General features: G+C 38.3%; 3 protein-coding genes across 4 annotated transcripts in view; 2 read left to right on the top strand and 1 right to left on the bottom strand.

Annotated features, from left to right (window-relative positions):
• LOC128859803 (sterol regulatory element-binding protein 2) overlaps positions 1–2,323 on the top strand; it is a 31,795-nt gene extending 29,472 nt beyond the window's left edge. The window contains exon 9 of the mRNA XM_054096888.1: positions 1,770–2,323. Coding sequence (XP_053952863.1) covers positions 1,770–2,129 — 360 coding nt within the window. The 3' untranslated portion in view covers positions 2,130–2,323. The remainder of the gene's footprint in view (positions 1–1,769) is intronic.
• A 2,337-nt stretch (positions 2,324–4,660) lies between these two features.
• LOC128859801 (glutarate-semialdehyde dehydrogenase-like) lies at positions 4,661–9,232 on the bottom strand. The gene is made up of 4 exons (XM_054096887.1): positions 8,886–9,232; positions 8,542–8,830; positions 5,333–5,832; positions 4,661–5,283 (listed from the first exon to the last, which is right to left on the bottom strand). Exons 1-4 carry the CDS (start codon positions 9,162–9,164, stop codon positions 4,840–4,842), a joined length of 1,512 nt encoding a protein of 503 aa, XP_053952862.1. The 5' UTR covers positions 9,165–9,232; the 3' UTR covers positions 4,661–4,839.
• A 2,980-nt stretch (positions 9,233–12,212) lies between these two features.
• On the top strand, positions 12,213–15,616 carry LOC128861687 (protein MIX23). 2 transcript variants are annotated; one of them, XM_054099988.1, is made up of 3 exons: positions 12,213–12,345; positions 12,420–12,692; positions 15,428–15,616. In XM_054099988.1, the coding sequence occupies exons 1-3, from the start codon at positions 12,259–12,261 to the stop codon at positions 15,533–15,535; spliced, it is 468 nt and encodes a 155-aa protein (XP_053955963.1). In that variant the 5' UTR covers positions 12,213–12,258; the 3' UTR covers positions 15,536–15,616. The 2 variants fall into 2 exon arrangements, with proteins under 2 accessions (XP_053955963.1, XP_053955965.1); XM_054099990.1 differs by having other exon boundaries at positions 12,240–12,368.
• Positions 15,617–19,906: the final 4,290 nt, after the last annotated feature.

Here is a 19,906-nt window from a genome sequence, read left to right as displayed (position 1 = left end):
CGTAGGCGCAGAAGCAGCAGCATGTGCGATAGCCGCTTTGCCACCAAGCATTCATAATGTTCTTTAATATAGCAAAAACTATTTTACTCTACGCGCTCATTCATAAAACAAGTCCACCCCATCTTCCCTCACACACCTGAGCCGTCCATAAGCTTATTGGCCTTGATGAAGACAAAAACATTTGGTGAACAGCGAATTTTTGTCATGGCGAGTGCACAACCCATATAGGTATGTGTGTATGCAAGTGTGTCCTCTAATCGTAAAATTTTTCTGTTCGTTCGACACGGTATTTGCTTCGCTGCGTCGCCTAGTACTTTCTGAGCGAATAAAAATCAAACATTTTTTTGCCCCAGATATAGACGTATGTATTTGGTATTGTTGGAATGATAAAGAAAGATAAATGCCTAATCTTCTATAACAAATTTGATGTTGTATATGGCGGACACCATTTTTTCGATTTTACAATTCATTCTTATATTGCTTCTGGCTTTCGAAGCCTTACTAGCTGAGTACCGAGGGGTGGAAAGGATACTGCCACCGGCATCCACCCAGCTGATTTTTTCACCATTGATATGAATAAAGTCAAAATGAGTTGTTTTGTTTACATTCGTGGGTTTACTTTGCCATTTGTGTGCACTGATAATTTTAATTCAAATCTGTACTGGCTGCTTGGTCCAAATTAAATTGAAAAATAAGATCCTTATTTATATAACGACAATTGTATCGATTTGGAAATATGGGATAGAGGTTTGGGGCATTGCTTTTAAATCAAGTTTAAGTATGCTGCAACGTCTCCTATCCAAAACAATTAGGACCATGCCTGATGCACCGTGGTACATGCTTAATGCTGCTATTCATCGGCAAGCAGAAAACACATAAACAGGTTACTAACGCACTCATGTCTTATGATTCGAATGGGGGCTCTCAATTGTAGAGAAATATAGTCTAAGACGGTTTAAAAGAAAGACATCAACAGATCTTGCATAATATATGTATGTATGTAGTCTAATTGTAAAGTTATTGTATCTCCTGAAGTCACTCACTCCTTTCTCTGCTTCATATTGATGTATAGGCACGATTTCTCATCTATCGTGACGATTCCGTACAAAAAGTGCTGCTTATGACCGCGTGTTGCTCGATGACGGCAATTTGAAGGCGACTTGCTTTGTTTTTTTGTTTTGTTAAGCTCGTTTAATGAAAAGCAAAGAAGAGCAGGTGTCGAAAATTTTGATTCTTGTCTCCATTTCTAAGCCTCAAAACTAATAAAAAATTAAATAACTCAAAAATACAAATAACATACATAGTTTTGTAGAGCAGAAAGAGTTCTATGAATGAATACTTTTTATTTTAATATTGCATCCTACAGTTAACTAGTTATGCTACGCTATTGTAGGGATTTTATAATATTTGCAACAAATGCGCCGGTAACTACTTTTTGATTTTACTGTATGCCGTTGAGTCCCGTACCTTGTGCGAGTGCTGAGATGAGCTGAGTTGATGTTCCGACCGTTAACTATGTTTGCTTTGTTACTTGCGCACTTCCCGCTACTTTATTGTTTATTTTTATAAGTTTATCATGCCACAAGGTGGACGTAAAATATACATACTTTATTTCTTGAGCTCTGTAAAGAAACGGAAACTCAAAGATTACAATCGTCCTAACACTAGGACTTAACTCGCTGCATATTATTCAAAGTTTATACGAGTACTATTCGAAGTTTAGACAATAAGTACACTTATAACATTTTCCTTCTTTTTTTCATTCCTAGATTGGACATCAGCGTATTTACCTGTACGAAGCCGTATGCCGTCTTATGGCTGGAGTTTCACCTGGACCCACTCAGCAACTTTTAGACAGAAGTCTACGTCATAGGACACTCAGGTCATCTGTGATATGTGGAGGTAAAGACAAAAGCAACAGTTATGATGGATTTGAACGTGAGAGGGCTACAGCCATTTATATTGCATGTAAGTATCTACCTACCGCGTTACTTTGTTCGCCTGGAGAACGGGTTGGAATGCTATCTGAAGCTGCTAAAACCTTGGAAAAACTTGGAGATAGGAGAAAATTAAACGATTGCTATAAGTTGATTAATCTTTTTGATAGTAGTATTGAAGTACTTGACTGAATTAAAGTATGCAAGTGTATTGTTGATGAATAAAATATTATATATTCACTTATACCTATGTATCAACAGTTATGTATGAAGTGTGAGAAACTATTTTTGTAAGGTGAAGTAAAATTTTCTGACGCTAAATGTTTTTGGTAAGCTATATTTTACGATGCATAAGTGTATACTAAATACATTGTATCATATATCAATTAGGCTTTTATTTGAAAAATATTGCGTGCGTAGATGGGAGAGAGCGGTACAACTTAAGATGTAAGAAACACTTAGATCCGATGAGTTGCAGAAAGTACATGATGGTGGTTGAGTATACTTCAAAAGGTAATCGTGCGTAAGAAGGCAATAATGGCCTAACCTGAGGCGTATAAAACATTTATTCATTCCGGTTGATGTATTTGTGGCTAAGATGATCCCGTTCCCATGAGAACTCACTTCTTTGTATTGGTGCTTGCCGTGGTCGCAGAGCTTTGGAGAATATATTTTTCTAATAGCGGTCGCCCCTCGGCAGGCAATGGCAAACCTCCGAGTGTATTTCTGCCACGAAAAAGCTCCTCAAAAAAAGATCTGCCGTTCGGAGTCGGCTTGAAACTGTAGGTCCCTCTATTTGTGGAACAACATCAAGACGCACACCACAAACAGGAGGACGAGCTCGGCCCAACACCCAAAACGGGTGTACGCGCCAATTATATATACTCGTATATATATACATTATTATATATACTATATATATGTAAATATATATACATGTTACATAAACTAGCGTTTTTGAATCAGGTGATCTCAGGACAATATGGCAAAACGCTTGCGACCTAAGCTATCTCTTACATCCAACCATTTGCTCATTATCTTCTCGAATCACGCCACCTATATTATATTAACCATAATAAAGCTGATTGCATTTCCCGTTCCTACAGATGCATTTGCTTGCGAGCATATATTCCGAAAAGTGAACACTGCTGTTGGGAATCGCCCTATACCTAGTCTAAATCCGTCAAAGCTTCCAGCAGAAGCGGCCGTGCTTGCGAACCACCTACACCAGGCCTATTCCCGGCGACCATTGAATGAAGGATCTCAATTTGGAGATTCGGCAGGAGGATAAAGAAAGACGCCGCAGGGAGGCTTTCTTTCTCCCCTACTTTTCAATTTTTTTTTTTTATTTTTTTTTTTTTTTTTTTATTTTTATTTTTTTTTTTTTTTGGAGCTTACATGATAATAAAATTAAAAGTAAACTAAGTAAACGCAGCGCTAGCAGCAGAGGCTTTCGGCTGTCTCGTGATGTACTATATGTTGAATCAGATACGACGGAGTAGGTCGGTGTCCTTCAGAAATTTGTAAATATGTTTGATGTTTTCTTCAGTGGATTCTTTTAGAAGTAGAAGAGGGTCTGTGCTCCTGAAGTGGTGATGCCTTTGAGAAGCAAGTTCTGGGCAGGATACCAGTAGGTGATGTACACTGACTGTTGCTTGGCAGAAGGGGCATGTGTTGGGTGTATTACCCTTTAATAGGTGTACGCTGGTGATTATGGTGTGTCCAATACGGAGTCGTGTGTATGGGGTAATGTGGTTGGTGGGTACCGATGTTGGATATGTAGGTTTGGAACGTTTAGGGTTGATGTTGGAATAATGATGTTTGTAATACGACCATTCGCGAAGTAACTTGGTTTGCCTCTGTACATGAATGAGTCGGTGTATGTCGCTAGGTAGAATGATTTGTGATGTGACTGTTGGTGTGATGGACATGTCTTTGGCAATTGTATCTGCCAGTGTGTTACCCTGGATGCCGGAGTGCCCAGGTATCCACATAATTTTGATGCTGCTCCGATGGGTTATTAGTATGTTTTTGATACTATCGATTATTTTGCTTGATTTTTTGTTGTTTTTAATGGCTTGGAAGCAGGACAAACTGTCGGAGCAAATTATATGCTTACCCTTACTTTTGGCGCAGTATTGAACGGCTTGTAGTATGGCGGTTGCTTCAGCGGTGAAAATAGAGCAGAATGAAAATAGAAGGCCGTACGCGATAACTTCCTGATTTTCTGTTACCACTGCGTAAGAAGTGTGGGATCCTTTTGACCCGTCAGTAAAAATCAATTTCCACCCGTTAAATTTGTATTCTGCGATGGATTCGGCGAACTTGGCCCTGTACACCGCGTTTGGGGTATTCTCTTTACGTAAGTTAACTAGGTCGTTGATAAAAAATTTGTTGCTAACCAATTTTTATATTTCGAATCTTCTATAGCCACTATTTGGAATTTATAAATTTAACTCCATATCAATTTTTTAGAATCGACCCTGCACTGCCTTTATTTCCTGGGTCTACTATTAGAACAGGGCATTGTAAACTGCTAAACAATAATAGTCCTTGGAATGCAATGAATTTGCGAATTGGTACGAGAGAACACCAAAACTTCTGAATTAATCATTCTCAAATAAATAAGCATGTAGAGCTTGCTAAATTACGACAAATACCGTGGTACTGAATTACATAGAGAAAATTAACTTCACATATTTTGAAATAAATAAAACCATACATACGTGTATTACATTATTATATAATGGAAGTTTGCTCTTTCCGAGCTTTTTGTTAATTTATTTATTGTACTTTAAATAACGTTCATTCAAACATTTGGAAGACTATCACATCTTGTAATATTCTTAACATATAAATTATCCTTCAATATATTTAATGTATGCATTCCCGCAAACCATATTTAATACTTCAAGTTACCCATACACACATATTTAATTTCGACGTATTCATCAATGCCATGATGACAACCTTCCCGTCCTATACCCGACTCTTTGACTCCACCAAAAGGAGCTTCTGCTGCAGATATTAGGGCTTCATTAACACCTACCATACCAACTTCCAGCAGCTTCGCTACTCGAAATACTTGTTGGATATTTTCACTGAAGAAATACCCAGCAAGCCCACGATTGGAATTGTTAGCAGCATTTATAACTTCTTCTTCAGTTTTAAATTTTACAATAGAAACAACTGGACCAAAAACTTCCTCCGTATACAGTTTAGCATTGACAGGTACATCTGTGATTATAGTTGGGGAGTAAAACAAGTTTCCCAAATTCGTTAGTGGTTTGCCGCCAGATATTATATTGGCATTTTTCAAACGAGCATCTTCCACAAACGCATTAACCTAAATAAATGTAAATAAAATTAATCTTGAAAGAAATATGGTTATTTACCTTGTTAAATTGCATAGTATTTATTAGTGGGCCAATTTGAACACCAGGCTCGGAACCTTCTCCAATTTTCAATGTCTCGACACGCTGTTTTAATAAATTTATGAACTTGTCATGTATTTCTTCTTGCAAAAAAAATCGATTTGCTGATATGCAAGTTTGTCCACAGTTACGAAATTTACATGAAAGAGCAGCGTTAACTGCAATTTCTAAGTTGGCTGAATTAAAAACAATAAATGGGGCATTGCCCCCTAATTCCAATGATAGCCGTTTAATTCCATCCGACGAATTGCGAAATAACCATTTCCCTACTTCTGTGGATCCAGTAAAGGATATACCTTTGACATCTGGGCTTTTGCAAAACAATTCACCTATTGGGGCAGCTTTATTTGTTGTAATAATATTAATTACGCCGTTCGGGAAACCGGCCTGTTCTGCCAGTTTGACAAGCGCTAAAGCTGTAAGCGGCGTGTCCTCAGCGGGTTTGATGATTATAGTGCAACCTATTTATTATAAAAATAAGTTAAATAATATTTTCAGCTTAATTATAATAACTGGTAAATAAATTTTAAAAGCACAAACGATAAGTTTTGTAAAATGTAGTTCCTTTCCAGTTCAATTTCAGTTTCTCAAATACCTTATGAATGATATGTCATATTTATTACATTATTGAGCGGTTATTTTTTAATTAGTCACAATTTATACAGTGAGTCAAGTAGTCAAAACAAAAAATGCATACATGCCTATTTGAATCTATTGGTTGAAAGCTTTCCCTACAAGACAATGCTAAACACTTTCGGCAAAGTCTCTAATACAAGCGATGATACATGAGAATCAAATATTTGATTTGATATTATTTTCCACTTGTCGGTGTGATATTATCTCTCCCTTCTACCAATAGTAATTTCATATAAGTGTAAAATATATGTACTGTACTCTAAACGGCAAGTATGCAAGTATGTAAGTTGTGGATGCACGGACACCAGCTGCCTGTCAGTTGGCTAAATGACAGCACAGAGTATTGTTTACAAGTGCGCGGAACCATTCTACCGAAAGTAAACGCGAAAAGAGAAAATCAGTAATGGATTTCAAACTTAATACTGTGATAGCTTTATATAGGTATGACTGAAAAATCACAACCAGCGATTGTTCGTGAGCTCGAGCATCTTAAAGTAAATAAAGTGTTTGTTTATCGCACCATTACTCGATACAATAACACTGGTAGCATCGCAAAACGTCATGGAGGCTGTCATCAAAAGACTACAACGTCACGTGAAATTGTTGAAAAAGTGAAGAAGCGACTTGAGCGAAATTCCCGACGGAGTACCAATCAAATGGCGAAAGAACTGAAAGTATCTGACCGTAGCATCCGCCACATACTGAAAAATGATTTCAAAGTCAAGCCTTGAGAGAGCGAAGGAGTTGCTTCGCTTGATCAATTTCCGAAAATTGTGTTTTCGGACGAGAAAATTTTTCAAATTGAGCAATTCGTAAACTCCCAAACCGATAGGGTTTATTTGACTGACCGTTCATAAGAGAATTTGAGTCATCTCTTGGCCACCAGGAGGCAGCACCCGCCACAGATAATGGTTTGGGCCACTGTAACCGCTAAAGGGCGCTTCAATCGTTTTCATCGAGTCTGGCGTCAAGGTAAATGCGGAATTTTACCGGGAAAGTATTCTAGAGGTTGCTTTAAAGCCGAGGGCAGACAAACATTTCGGTGGCATACCATGGACCTTTCAACACAACTCGGCACTGTCTCACAAAGATCGAGTAAACCAAGAATGGCTAAAAAAACAACGTTTCGAACTTCCTAAAGTCCATAAAATGGCTTTCAAGTTCACTAGACGCGAATCCGATGTGCCATTTTGGAGTGCAAGGTCCGAACTAAAAGCTACACCAGTCATATCGATCAAAAGTAAATTGATTTTTAATTTTGTATTATCTTCACACATTTTTTACTCTGAATTGAATAAAAGTAATTTTCAGAACTAAATTTACGGCCTTTTTAATTGGTTACACTTCGAGTGACGGATGCTATATTATAATGAGCCAAACTATAGTGAAGCTCCCGAGGGCAAACAATTACATAACTATTATTTCCGGAATAATTGGGAGTTATAAAGGCTGTTCTTGAACCACTCCCTAACACCTCCACCAAGCTTAATTAAATAGGATATTTTTCCAAGCTTATGCAAAAAAGATGAATTTTTTACGTTAAATATTGCTATTAATTCTTAATTGTAATTTATAAAATTACTATAAATCAAAAGGCTGATATAGTGACTACATTTGAGTGTAATAATTTTTAAATTCGGTCCACGCACTTGGACCTTGCAAGCAATCTTTTCGTGGTAGTAATGAAAAGCCAACCCTTACTTTTTTCTAGCGAAAACTGTATTATTTAATTATACTGAAGGAAATGCTATTTTGCTCTCTCGATTAGACACTCTCTGTTTTTAGACACCACTAATGCGATTTTACAAAATTTGTGACAATTCGAAGCAATTACTTGCATCGTGAATACAATTATAAAAAAATTTATTTGGACTAATAGATGTCAAATAAACTAAAACATATTAGGGCCTCCGCAAACGGGTCGCATCGTCATCGTAGCTTGACAAAATGTATGCAACGCATACGCTTCCTTGTCGCACACTTGTGTTCAAATGGCGAACCGCACACAGGTCGCCAGACATGCCGCATGACGCTTATCACACAGTAGAGTCGTCAAATACCTGTACCACATGTAGTTTGTTTTTGATTTCCAGTGTTAGTATTTTGTTTTTAAATAGTCGGCTTCAAAATTTCTACAAGCTCCTTAAAAGCACTTTTAGACATTCTGTAAAATGTCTGAAATTTATAATCGTTGTAATCATTTGTGTAGGTAAACGTCTGAAATTTGTAATCATCCTCTTGTAACTCCATTGTGGCAATGAATAATCTGCTGTTTAAGTTATTCCTAATGTACGGATGCACCCAGTGCCTCCGTACATTCTTTTATTTCTCCTCTGATGGAGAAGATAATACAATAAAATAAATTCCTCTTCATCGCTCGACATATTGACAACTCGTACTTGTGCGATAGCTAGTGGCATAGTGTGCAGACAAGCAAGCGTATCATCAGCGGTGCTACATTAAAAAACAATGTAGTGCCGCTGACGATACGACTCGTGTGCTGAGACCCTTAGTCTTAAATTGCTTTATCAAACCTGCTGCCAATGCCGCTCCAGCTTTTCGAGTAATCATTGCCATTGGGAAATTCCACGGGGTAATAAGGGCAGCCACACCTAAAGGCTGTTTTAGTACAATTATTTCTCGATCTTTAGTTGGACTTGGGACTACTTCCCCGCAAATTCGTCGTGCTTCTTCCGCAAACCATTCTACAAATGCATTACCATAAGTAACTTCTCCCCGAGCTTCATTTATTGGCTTGCCAGATTCTGCGCTCATAATCGAAGCTAATTCATCTGCATTTTTTTCTATCAGATAATACCATTTCTGAAATTTAAAGATTTTTCCCAATACTTAATTTTTTGTAAATATTTTCTCTTACCTTCAATAAGCTTGAACGTTCTTTGGCAGTCATCTTCGACCACTCGGAAAGTTCAAAAGCTTTCTTTGCAGCATGTACTGCTTGGTTAGCATCTTTGGGATCCATATTAGGAACCGATCCTATCACAGCTCCATTTGCCGGGTTGAAAACTTCGAATTCCTCATTATTCTGAGCTTTAACCCAATTGCCATCTATAAAGGCTTTTGTTTGTACTAATGAAGAAATCGACCTCAAACGGTGCAAGTTAAGTTTCTGACAAAAACTTTTGCAGTAAAGCATTGCAATTTTTTTTACCAAATTGATAATTGATAGTAGACTTGTGAGTTATACATCGATTTTCAAAACAGGCGATATTTACATGGTTGGAAGAAGTACGTTAAAATAAAGTAGGGTATAGACGACGCGAGCAATTCAGCAAACATCCTCGCTGTCGTTGGCCATACACAACAAACGGCTCAAAATATGACGCGAATCCAATGTTTGTTATTTATCCCAGTTTAAAAAGAAAAAGGGAAAGAGAACATAAATAGAGAGAAAAACAAAAAAGAAAAAGCTGAAAAATATGGGTAAGTGATTGGCGAACAGAAAAAGAAGAAATATTCTATGTATTATAAAACTATTAAATCGTTTTGAGTTGTCGGATTCTAGAAATTTTTTGTGGATGGACGTAGAGCAACGATTTTGGCAATTAATAGATGTAAAGCGTTTTCCAGTAAGAGCGCTTCACCTTTTGAACTTTTTGAATAAAACACAAACGGTTTGACTTTTTTAACTAATTTTTTTTTCGATTCGATTTCTTTTGCATGACCACCGCGTGCACGTTTTACAAAGTCCAATCGTTGAACCCAATTTTCGACCACTCTTTTGCATAAATCGGCCGAAATTCCAGCAATTTCGCGTTCAATATTGGCTCTGAGCTCACAAATCGTCGCCGGCTTGTTACTATAGACCAATGACTTCACATAACCCCAAAGAAAATAGTCTAGAGGCGTCAAATCACACGAGCGCAGCGGCCATTCGACCGGTCCATTTCTGGAAATAATGCGCTCATCGAACTTACTCTTCAACAAATCAATTGTAGCGTGTGCTATGTGGCTTGTGGCCCCGTCCTGTTGAAGCCACATGTCGTCTAAGTCCATACCATTCAATTGCGGCCAAAAATAATCGTTTATCATGTCGCGGTATCGATTTCCATTCACAGTAACGTGGCGATCGTTCTCGTCAACAAAAAAATATGGGCCAATTACGCCGCCGGCATGTAAACCGCACCAAACAGTGATTTTTTCGGGATGCAACGGCGCCTCATGAATCACGTGTGGATTGCTTTCTGCCCAGTAACGCATATTTTGCTTGTTGACAAAGCCATTGAGCCAAAAGTGAGCTTCATCACTGAAGATGATTTTTCGACTTTAAACTTTCTTAACAGAACACGCATTTTTATAATAAAATTCAATGATTTGCAAGCGTTGCTCAAGTGTGTAGCGTTCCATGATGAAATGTATACTAATGAAGTTTACAAATGATAAGCGAAAAATAAAAAATATTGCGTCGTTCGCCCTCCATATCGGAAAAAAGTTGAAGCGCACATATTGAAAAAACGCCTTATGTGTGTAGGTACTTTTAGTCTAGCTTAACTTACTTAACGTCCTTAATATAAGTAAGTGTTGTTAAAATGTATTCGTATGATCTTTCATATGAACCTTCTATAATTTAATCATGGGATGCCAGCACCTGCAGTAAATTTGCCTTAGACCAAGAATGGTAGAATACAAGATTGAGTCCTCCGAATTCGCCGGGTCGTAAGAGCACATAAATAGAGCAAGGGAAATTGCTCGTTTGTTATGAGGAAGAGTGGGATAAAGCAATAGAAACAACCAAAGCACATACTTTGTTTTCACGGCGTCTTCCGTATGCAACAAACTGTATTGTGAGGTTTTATATTAATTTGCGCTTTAACAGATGGGACTTCGTTTGTTTCGTTTAAATTTGACATATCAAACTACTACCAAACCCTTCTACTGTATTTTCACAAACAAGTAATTTCTGCTAATTTCGTTTCTTTTGTATTGGAAAGGGGTCTGACGTCAGTCTTATAAATTCGCGAAAAATAAAGTAACGCCGTGAATAGGCAAGATTTATAGAGAAAATGGAATTCGAATTCGCCGTGTCGTAAGAGTCTTTCTATAAACAAACAAAAGGAAGGGGAATTACTTGTCTGTAAAGAGGAAGAGTAAGCGAAAGAAATAAAAACAACCAAACATAAAAATTATACGCATAACACACTTTTGCAGAGATTCTTTCACATAAATACGCATACAACCTGGATTTGGAGTCTTTATATTAATTTGTTCTTACACATTTTAATTTTCTTTAGTTTGTAGAAACACGCGGTTGTTTACTATCGTATCAAATATAATTTTGATTACTTAGTTTGATATTTCCTTAAATAAGCAGTTTTATCGGCACTTCGTTTTCATTAGTTTAATTCTCACAAATCACAATATTAACAAGCCATTCACTGAATTTTCACAAATATGTAATTTTTGTTTTGTTTTGCGAACTGAGCTGGGGTCAAAAACGTGAAAAATAAAGGAAATGTTTTTAATGGCGCCCCTAAACTACTCAATTCGCCTTGACGAATAGTGCTGTTAGATTAAAGTGTCTAATAATACGTTCACATATAAGTAGATGATCTACTTTTTCGCGCTTAACTCAAAATCCGTAATTAAAAAGCGCGAGTTCCCAAATAAGGTTTTTCTCTCAAAATCTGAGATTATAAATTAATCCTAGATAATACTGATACTTTTTCACATATAACCCTGTGTTTTCTGTCTTATCAATAATTATTATTACGAATGAAAGAAGAAACATCAAAACAAAAACTAAATGAAATGGACGCCGGCAAAGAAAACAGATTTGTGGCCATAATTTTAGTTAAATGTTTGTTAAATATTATGAATTATGCATTCATATTACAGTAAAAAAGCGTGTGCCCATGAACTCTTTGTCCTCTTATTACTTATTATAAAATGTTATTTCGAATTTCGCATGCGTATTAATGTCATAATTTTTTGCAACCTCAGTAAACGTCCCATACAGATTTCCTCCAACTGTTTATTATTACCAGCTAAATGCATAATAATATTAGCTATTCCTTCTTCTTGTATTTTCTTCATATCGTTAGTAATAATTGAAGAAACCAAAAACACCGAAGTATTCCACCAAAATAATTTCTATGAAGAAAAATCTCTCAAAGCAGTATTGACAGCTGATTGTAGATTTTGCAGGTAATCTGCCATATGTGATAGATTAATTTGGTGGGTTTATAAGTGATTAATGCATATGTGAACGTATTATAAAGCTCTAAAAATATATGCATGATTTGAGAATCGATGCCGTTGTTTTTGGACTATTATTTTATATTAAAAATATTAAGTTCAAATGTCTGCAAGCGGTCAATGTGAGGATTTCTTTGAATTCCAGGTATACTTTTAGATCCAAAGAATTTCTCTTCATGTATTTGATTTATTTTAGGAAAGCATACAAAAAATGCGGGCTTTGGATGATAACATAATACATGCGTTGAATAGTGCAATTCCAACAGAGTCGTTTAAGGGACAGGTTAATTGTGACCGGGTCTGTAACAGCTTGTATACTCAGTTGCAAGATGTCCACAAACATCGAAAGAAAAAAATTGAAGATTGCATATTTGCTTCAGCAGAGTCCTTGAAGAAGTTACGTGAATTACGTGAAAATAACCGCGAAGATGTCAGCATCGATAAAAAATTCAAGTTGGAGCAGCGTAAGGTGATTATAAATGATTGGATGTCTTCTATGCAATTTCGGGCTGGTTACCCATTATGGCCACGCAAGTGTTTCTTATAATATCAAAGTAAACCGACAAAATTTAGAAATTGTTACACACAAATGTAGTTTTTAGTAGCTTGGAAATTTTAAGCTTCCGGAGGGTCCGGTTTTCAGCTTTAGGATGAGGTATATCCCTTCCTCTATCCCACCTGTACATCTCTTATTTTTTCAAAGCGTCCGGCATTATACTGAATATTACCCCATTCAGTATACCCAAATCAGTAATTTTCGTACATTTGGTACATTTTTGCAGCCTTATACATAATGTACAAACATATGTATATATTATACTCACATTCATTGCATCACAAGTTCGTATAATTTATGTTTATACAAACATTTATCATAAATCATAATTACATTATCCGCTAGTCGCATTAGAAAGGACCAATTTCCATGCCGATATCGTACCGGCAATAATGGTATCATTTTCTTTTATTTTTTTGTAAGCTGTTGAAGCTTCTTTTATCTGCTGGCAGTTCGTTGTACATTTTTAAACCTTTATAGCACAAATCTTGCTTTAGATTTTACGTTTGCCAAAATGTAAGTTTAAAATTATCCCTAACTTGTGTTTTATAAAAGTGAGTATCAGTACTATAAAGTTTACCTCAAATATTTCGATAGTCCTCATTCTTTATACTATATTGTAAATTAATTTCATATATAGAAAAAACTAAATGTTTACCTTTTACACATTTTAAATTGTTCAATATTGATGAAAAGCTGGTATCTCATAATACATACTAAAACAAAAACATGAATTCCCCTTGGCGAGATACATAGCGTGACAAATCTAGAAATTGGTGGTAGAGAGGGTCGCCGTGGATTTAGTGAGGGAAAGTTGGAGATTCCTCGCAGTGAAAAAGCGAGAAAGCCTCGTGAGATAATAGTTCACTTCTCAACCCAAGCCATTGATGTCATTGCTCGTCGCCATTTTCGAACATTCGTCAGCATGGGAACCCAGGGAAGCTCCCTCTGTTGGGAGGGGGAGCTTCGATATGTAGGAGTTGAAAAGCAAGGGGAAAGGACACCACCCTACGGAACCCCTTGCTTTATCCTCCTCTGTTTTGAGTTTTGGTCTCGAAAGATGACTGCCAATGTCATCTAGCAGCGTGAGTGAGTGAAAGTCGAAAGCCTTCTACAAGTCCAATACTACTAGGACAGGTTAAGCCCGCGGTTAATCTGAGTGTTAATGTCAGTGAGTGCTGTGGGCGATAAGACTCCCCTTGGTTGGCGGGGTTCCCAGATTTCAGTATTGGAGAGTGGTCTCACTTTGTGCTTTCCATTTGTAAGGAATTATGAGATTGGCCATGGTGGAATACGCTTGTAGATCCTACTCCCAATGGACCTAGGTTTTTCGTCATCAGCGTGTTTAATCCATCTGAAGCTGCTAGAAGCTTTTGCTTTCTTGGACCTTACGGTGGACCAGAGCTTGCTCACTCCAATGGTGAATTTAAATTCTCTTCTTGTTTTTGTTGTTGTATCAGCATAAACATTCTCCAAACTTACATACAGGTAATGCTTCTGGAGTGATAGTCCTTGGGCGGATATAAATCCGGGTCGTTTCGGTAACGTAGAACCGACTGTTATGTTGGGTGACCAGTTGCCGAATCTCCAAATTGAGATCCTTTATGCTGGTATCTCCGGGATCGGCCTGGCGTAGATGGTCACGCTCGTTTGCTAAAACTGCTGCTTCAGCTGGGGAATGAAGCGAACTGCAGCGGCTGTGAGCACCTTGAGAAATGCGCGCTCGCCTACGTACACATCGGAGGGGATGGGCAGAGCGCGGAAAGTGTCCTCAGTAAATTCCGCGAAGTCAGCCCAATTAGCTTTGTTAAAGTTAACGTATGACTGGTGTTTCGCAGTAACAAAGTCGGCAGGTCTCTCAATCGAGATGATAATGGGCAGATGGTCTGAAGCCAATGATAGCATAGGTCGCCAGAATATTGGAATTACTAGACTTGCAGTCTTTGCTAATATGTTGCTCCTACCCAAATCCGTAGCAATTTGAAACTTTCTCTTTTGCCGCCTGCTTTGGTTTTTCAACATTTCTCGAATTTGTATATCTTTTTGTTTGACTGGCATGCATACTAATTTATAAGTTGGCTCACTTTGCTGTGCCACCTCTGCGCACTTCAGATCTGTTTTGGCGCTTTGTATTAATTCGATTGTATGCGCAATTTCTTTGCCTTAGGAAATAAATGCCTCGGGCATATAAATCCCCCATTAGAAAGGGGTCAGCCCAGAAAAAGCCTCTAACTTCAAGCAAAAACCCGAACGAAAATCATTGAATTTTTCATATTTTAATTACATTATATTTTTTAATTCCATATATAAATACATACTTGACGCGAACATTTCTCAATATTTACATTACAACTTTACAGAACTTTATGAGTGATTATATACTTTAGCTAGGTTTTCCATTACCACCACAGTGTATTCGGATGGTATTGGCTATATTTGAGTGTAATACTTTTTAAATTAGGTCCACGCACTTAGACATTATAAGCAACTTTTTCGTGGTAGTAATGAAGAGCCAACGATATGCTTTCAGCCTTTTTTAAGTGAAACAACGCAGATTTATACCCGAGATTTATGGTTTTTAAACATAATTTTTTTTGTATAATATAATTCTTAATATCCTGTTTGTTTGTTTTTTTTTTTTGTTTCAGCTCCGACTATTACAATCTGAAATAAATGTGGAAGATATTGTAAATGAACGTTCATTGAAGGCCTTCAAGGAACGATGCCGACCATATCTTCACTCTGGTGCTTTATGATTATATATTCCCTAATTTTTGGTTCTTAAAATTATGTTATTAAAGTGTTTTTGTTTTTCAATTTTTTAAATTTAACTTGAAGTAATTTGTTTTTTTTTTTTATAATAACTAATTAGAAGATGCGGTATATCGGTCGTCTTCGTCTAGCTCGTCTAAAGTTAGGCCCAGGAAACATGCAGTTTCGACGAATTGGGTCCAGAAGGAGAGGGGTGTTGGATCAGTAGGTTTTAGAGGGCATGTGAAGAGGTGGTTAGCGTCGTGCGGTGTACCTTCACATGCCGGACATATGTTTGGTATGTCGGGGTCAACTCTGGATAAGTAGGAGTTTAACCTGCTTCAGTATACAGGATGTAATTGTGCCAGTGTTACGCGTGTCTCACGGGAAAGCTGGAGCTCTTCATCTGCTATAGGTGGTTGTTGGACTCCGATTACGGCATTCACAGGACGGGAGCTTAAGAAGGTGGTGACGGTCTCCCGATGAATGTCGTTTATTGACTGTCTCAACACTGTCTGGTCCAGTAGATTTCTTTCTGCCTCTGGCTCAAGCAGGTGCCTGCAAGGGTGAAACCTGTGGTAGCACACTATCCGGAACTGCTTTCTGAGCAGCTTGTTGTGCTCCATTACAGGGAGCATTTGTGCCTCATTGTGAAGGTGTTGAATAGGGCACATCAGGAGGCAACCCGTCGCTGTCCGAATAGCAGTTAGCTTTACCTGCTGCGTGTCACCAGTTCCAGGCCTACGTTGGGCCTGCTGTGCATTCCGCTGTAGTTGTTGTGGCCTGATGGTGGTGGGCGGCCGCGCCACGGGGGGTGGTAGCTGGTGCAGAGCTCTGCAGCAGGGGGCAACGTAGTCAGTTGTCCACTCACGGGTGATGCGCAGGCCGGAACATCTCCGAAAATGGCACCAGTCATTGCAAAAATTGCATTTGACTTATGTCAAGTTCCGAGGTATTCTGGTCTGATACACGGAACAGACTGCGGGGACCAAGAGCTGCTGGTTTGTCCCCGCACTGAGGTTGGAGCAGGAGGGAAGGCATCCCCATAATTCGGAGGTGTTATGTTGCTCCGATAGGCTCCTTACCGTGGAGGTATGGGTTGTGGTGGCGGTTGGTGGTGCCGGCCTATCAGGGAGAGTAGTAGCCGTTGAGGCATCAGACGCCAGCTGGCGGGAACAACACGTGGCCACATACCGCGTGGACCGCTCCCTATGAGTCTTAAGGTCTGAACAGGTTTTATTGCACCCGGCAGCCCTCGGTCGGGAAAAACCCGAGTCATTCTGGCAACGTAGAACCGGCTGTCATGGGAATGTGACATATCTCGTCGTCAGTTGCTTTTTCAGGCTCGCGAAATTCGATTTCTTCTTTGTTGGTGGTATGCAGAGAGCGTAAAATGTGGTTTTGCTATGACGGCCTGTTGAAAAGTGGGAGAGTCGAAGGTCGAATCTTCCGACTGCCTGTTGCGGTAGCAGCTTTTTGATATCAGTATCATACAAGATCGTGAAAATGACAAAGTTGAGTGAACTTAAGATGCAGTACCTTAAGAAAGAGTTTGGATAGCGTGGCTGGTTAACTACTGGAAACAAAACGGAGTTACAAGCACGGTTGCGCGAGGCTATGGAGGCAGAGATCGTTGATGTAGGCGAATATTTGTTCTAGCTAGAAGCTGAGGAGTTATCGATCAAAATGGAAGAGAAGACAGAACCTACGGGATCTGCACCAGGTATAGACATGGGAGTGATTATGTCATCGCGGCCTTTATAAATGAAATCGAAAATGTCAGTTGTCCTTGATGTCAGTCGTCCTTGATGTCAGAGTTGTCCTTGAAGTTAGATGCGCAACTGGAAAAACCGGATACAGGAACATCCAAGTGAGAAGCTAAAAAGACACATATATCGTCGCAACTGGAAACGATTGAGGTTGGGGTAGATGCTGTGCTATTTAAGCTCCATCGGTAGAGATTCACTCTCCAACTCCTTTCTCCTAATGGTCCTCTAATTCGTCCTCTTTTGCTGCGGTAGCTAAGGCTTCCTGAGCATCCAGAAGAGGGACGGCAGCAAACTTTAAGCGCTGATCAATTTGGGTGACATTGACTTCACGGCTGTTTGATCGTACATAAAAAATAGCGGCCGTATGAAACTTTCGTAGATTTATAAGATACCCCCAATTATCCGTGAAACCAGATTCGATCCGATGCGAAGTTTCTGTGCATCGAAAAGTGCTAATTATGCAGAAGTTTCAGTAATTTCTTACAAGAAGACTTAATGTGTTACAAAAAATGAAGAATAGAGAATACCAGAAATAAAAGTTCATCGAAATCCAATTGAACATTTTACGATAATATTAGAATCTAATGCAGAATGCGTTACTTGGAAAAAGTTTATTCTTGCCCAAACGGTACAAATAAATTTTAAAACTCCAATTTTAAGACACTAAATTTCAAATTTATACTGGTCAATGAACCGGAAAACTACACTGAAGAAATCAGTGCTGTTATATAATTCCAATATTGACATCATATGAAGTACAGCTTTGGGGCTCTACATGCTCTACTAACATCGACATCTTACAGAGGGTTCAATCCGAGGTTTTAAGAACAATATCAGTCATACATAGAGATATTCAAATACCAATTATAAATGTTGGATAGCAGAGAAATTATCTAAAAAATTAGACCCGCCCGAACCCTCACGCACACAATCGGCATATCCCGTCTACAACAAAAAGAACGCCTCTTGGATATATATACGTACACAAACACGATTACAAATAGGAAATCGCCCATCAACTTGGCCGAACACTCACTCAACTAAGACACGCTCTTTGCAATAGAGCTTATTATATTCAATTTACGAAAAACTTGTGCTGGAGGATTACAGGGAGGAGGACATTGATATCTGGCTGTTCCAAGAACCCTGGTCCTGATAGCCTAAGATTAGGGATTGAGAGCAGACACTGCGATCTTTTTTATGCCCAGTCAGAAGGTGGGCCTAGGGCTTGTATCCTCGTTAGGAATACTATTAAAGGCCTTTTTGATTTCTCAATTCAGCACACCAGACGTGGTAATGGTTCAAGTACAATCGTTTAGTGGCCGTTATTACTATTTGGTTTCTGCATACATGCCCTACGATAATACAACACCTCCTAAGGAAGTGGGTTGTTTAGTGGACTCACTTATATCTAAGGAAGACGAGATTTTCATCGGATAGATTTCAGTAGAAAGAATAGAGATAGGAAAGGTAAAATGTGGTGGTAGCACGGACAAATTAGTTTGAGGTCACTCTTCTACAAATCTCTTGGAATCGTTGATGGATCTTAAAGATCCGGAAGAGGAAGAGTATGAACTTTATCCATTTTGCAACCAGACGATTAAGGTCACTGCGTGCTCCTTTATTCGACAGCCTGTGACACAGTTCCAACATAAATCCTGTCAACCTTCCTCATTACATCAACAACTCTGGTTGGTTGAAGGTATTTGCCTGTTGGAGGTCTCATAATGGTTTCAAAACGGTTACTTCAACCCATTCACCTACCTACCACAGCCGTCGGATAATGGTGTTTCCTCCTCCAACAAAATCTTACCTGAGCGATTTTCAGCAAAAAGTTCACAATCGATGGAGCTGTCAAAATTCTCGAATCGTGAACGAGCTTGCTATTTCGTCATTAGCGTTACATGTAACGTGGAAATTAAACGAAGTGCGATCCAATTTTTCAACTACATTTGGAAACTTGCACGTCCTTTGCCACACAATTTTCGGCAAATTCCTTTCCCATTTGGTTTGCGGAAACTTTATCCAATTGGTTGATTTGCTTAGTATTAAGCGATAAATTAACCAATTCGTATTAACTAACGAAGTGCATTATTGGTCCATATTTCGAAAAACAGGTTTGCATTTTTTGCACATTTGGTAAGGCACCGGTTATTGTTTTATCATTTTCTGCGAGCCGATGTTGGATCCAAATTGTCTATTTTTGAAAGCCTTTTTCCTATTTTCAAGATTCATGAACATCACCATGGTATGTTATAAAATAGATTTAAAATTCAAATAACAAACACTTAGGTTTTTTAAGTTATTATGCATTTCAATTCCAAGCATATACTATTTCGAAGTTGAAGACCCCTATTTGAAGACCCCTAATAGTCCGCAAATGTTTTAACTACGTCACCAGAGGTACTACAGGTGATATACATGACAACAAAAGAAATAAGGATTTAGTGCTGCAAAACCATATAAAAAAATATCCGAAGACGAGTTTAAAATTCCGATTCATTTACTTCTTAGCATAATCCCTGTAGGTTCAGCGGAGAAACTTTTTCCGAACTTAGCGGTATTGTTTTCTACATTCTTCTATATTTATCCTGTTTCTCAAGCCGA

The sequence above is a fragment of the Anastrepha ludens genome, chromosome 4 (genome assembly GCF_028408465.1).
Source record: "Anastrepha ludens isolate Willacy chromosome 4, idAnaLude1.1, whole genome shotgun sequence".
In the NCBI taxonomy this organism is placed as follows: Eukaryota; Metazoa; Arthropoda; class Insecta; order Diptera; family Tephritidae; genus Anastrepha; species Anastrepha ludens.
The sequence above is the reverse complement of the archived record's forward strand: the minus strand, read 5'-3'. Positions and strand labels throughout refer to the sequence as shown.

What these genes read in the sequence shown, in the direction of transcription:
- LOC128859801 (XM_054096887.1), bottom strand. Translation starts at nt 9,164, where the DNA reads ATGCTTTACTGCAAAAGTTTTTGTCAGAAACTTAACTTGCACCGTTTG. An exon ending in TGGAGCGGCATTGGCAGCAG is followed by an intron (nt 5,833 to 8,541) that starts GTTTGATAAAGC and finishes TATAATAAATAG; the next exon opens with GTTGCACTATAATCATCAAA. An exon ending in ATACTATGCAATTTAACAAG is followed by an intron (nt 5,284 to 5,332) that starts GTAAATAACCAT and finishes ACATTTATTTAG; the next exon opens with GTTAATGCGTTTGTGGAAGA.
- LOC128861687 (XM_054099988.1), top strand. Translation starts at nt 12,259, where the DNA reads ATGCATGATTTGAGAATCGATGCCGTTGTTTTTGGACTATTATTTTAT. An exon ending in AATGTCTGCAAGCGGTCAAT is followed by an intron (nt 12,346 to 12,419) that starts GTGAGGATTTCT and finishes GATTTATTTTAG; the next exon opens with GAAAGCATACAAAAAATGCG. An exon ending in TCAAGTTGGAGCAGCGTAAG is followed by an intron (nt 12,693 to 15,427) that starts GTGATTATAAAT and finishes TTTTTGTTTCAG; the next exon opens with CTCCGACTATTACAATCTGA.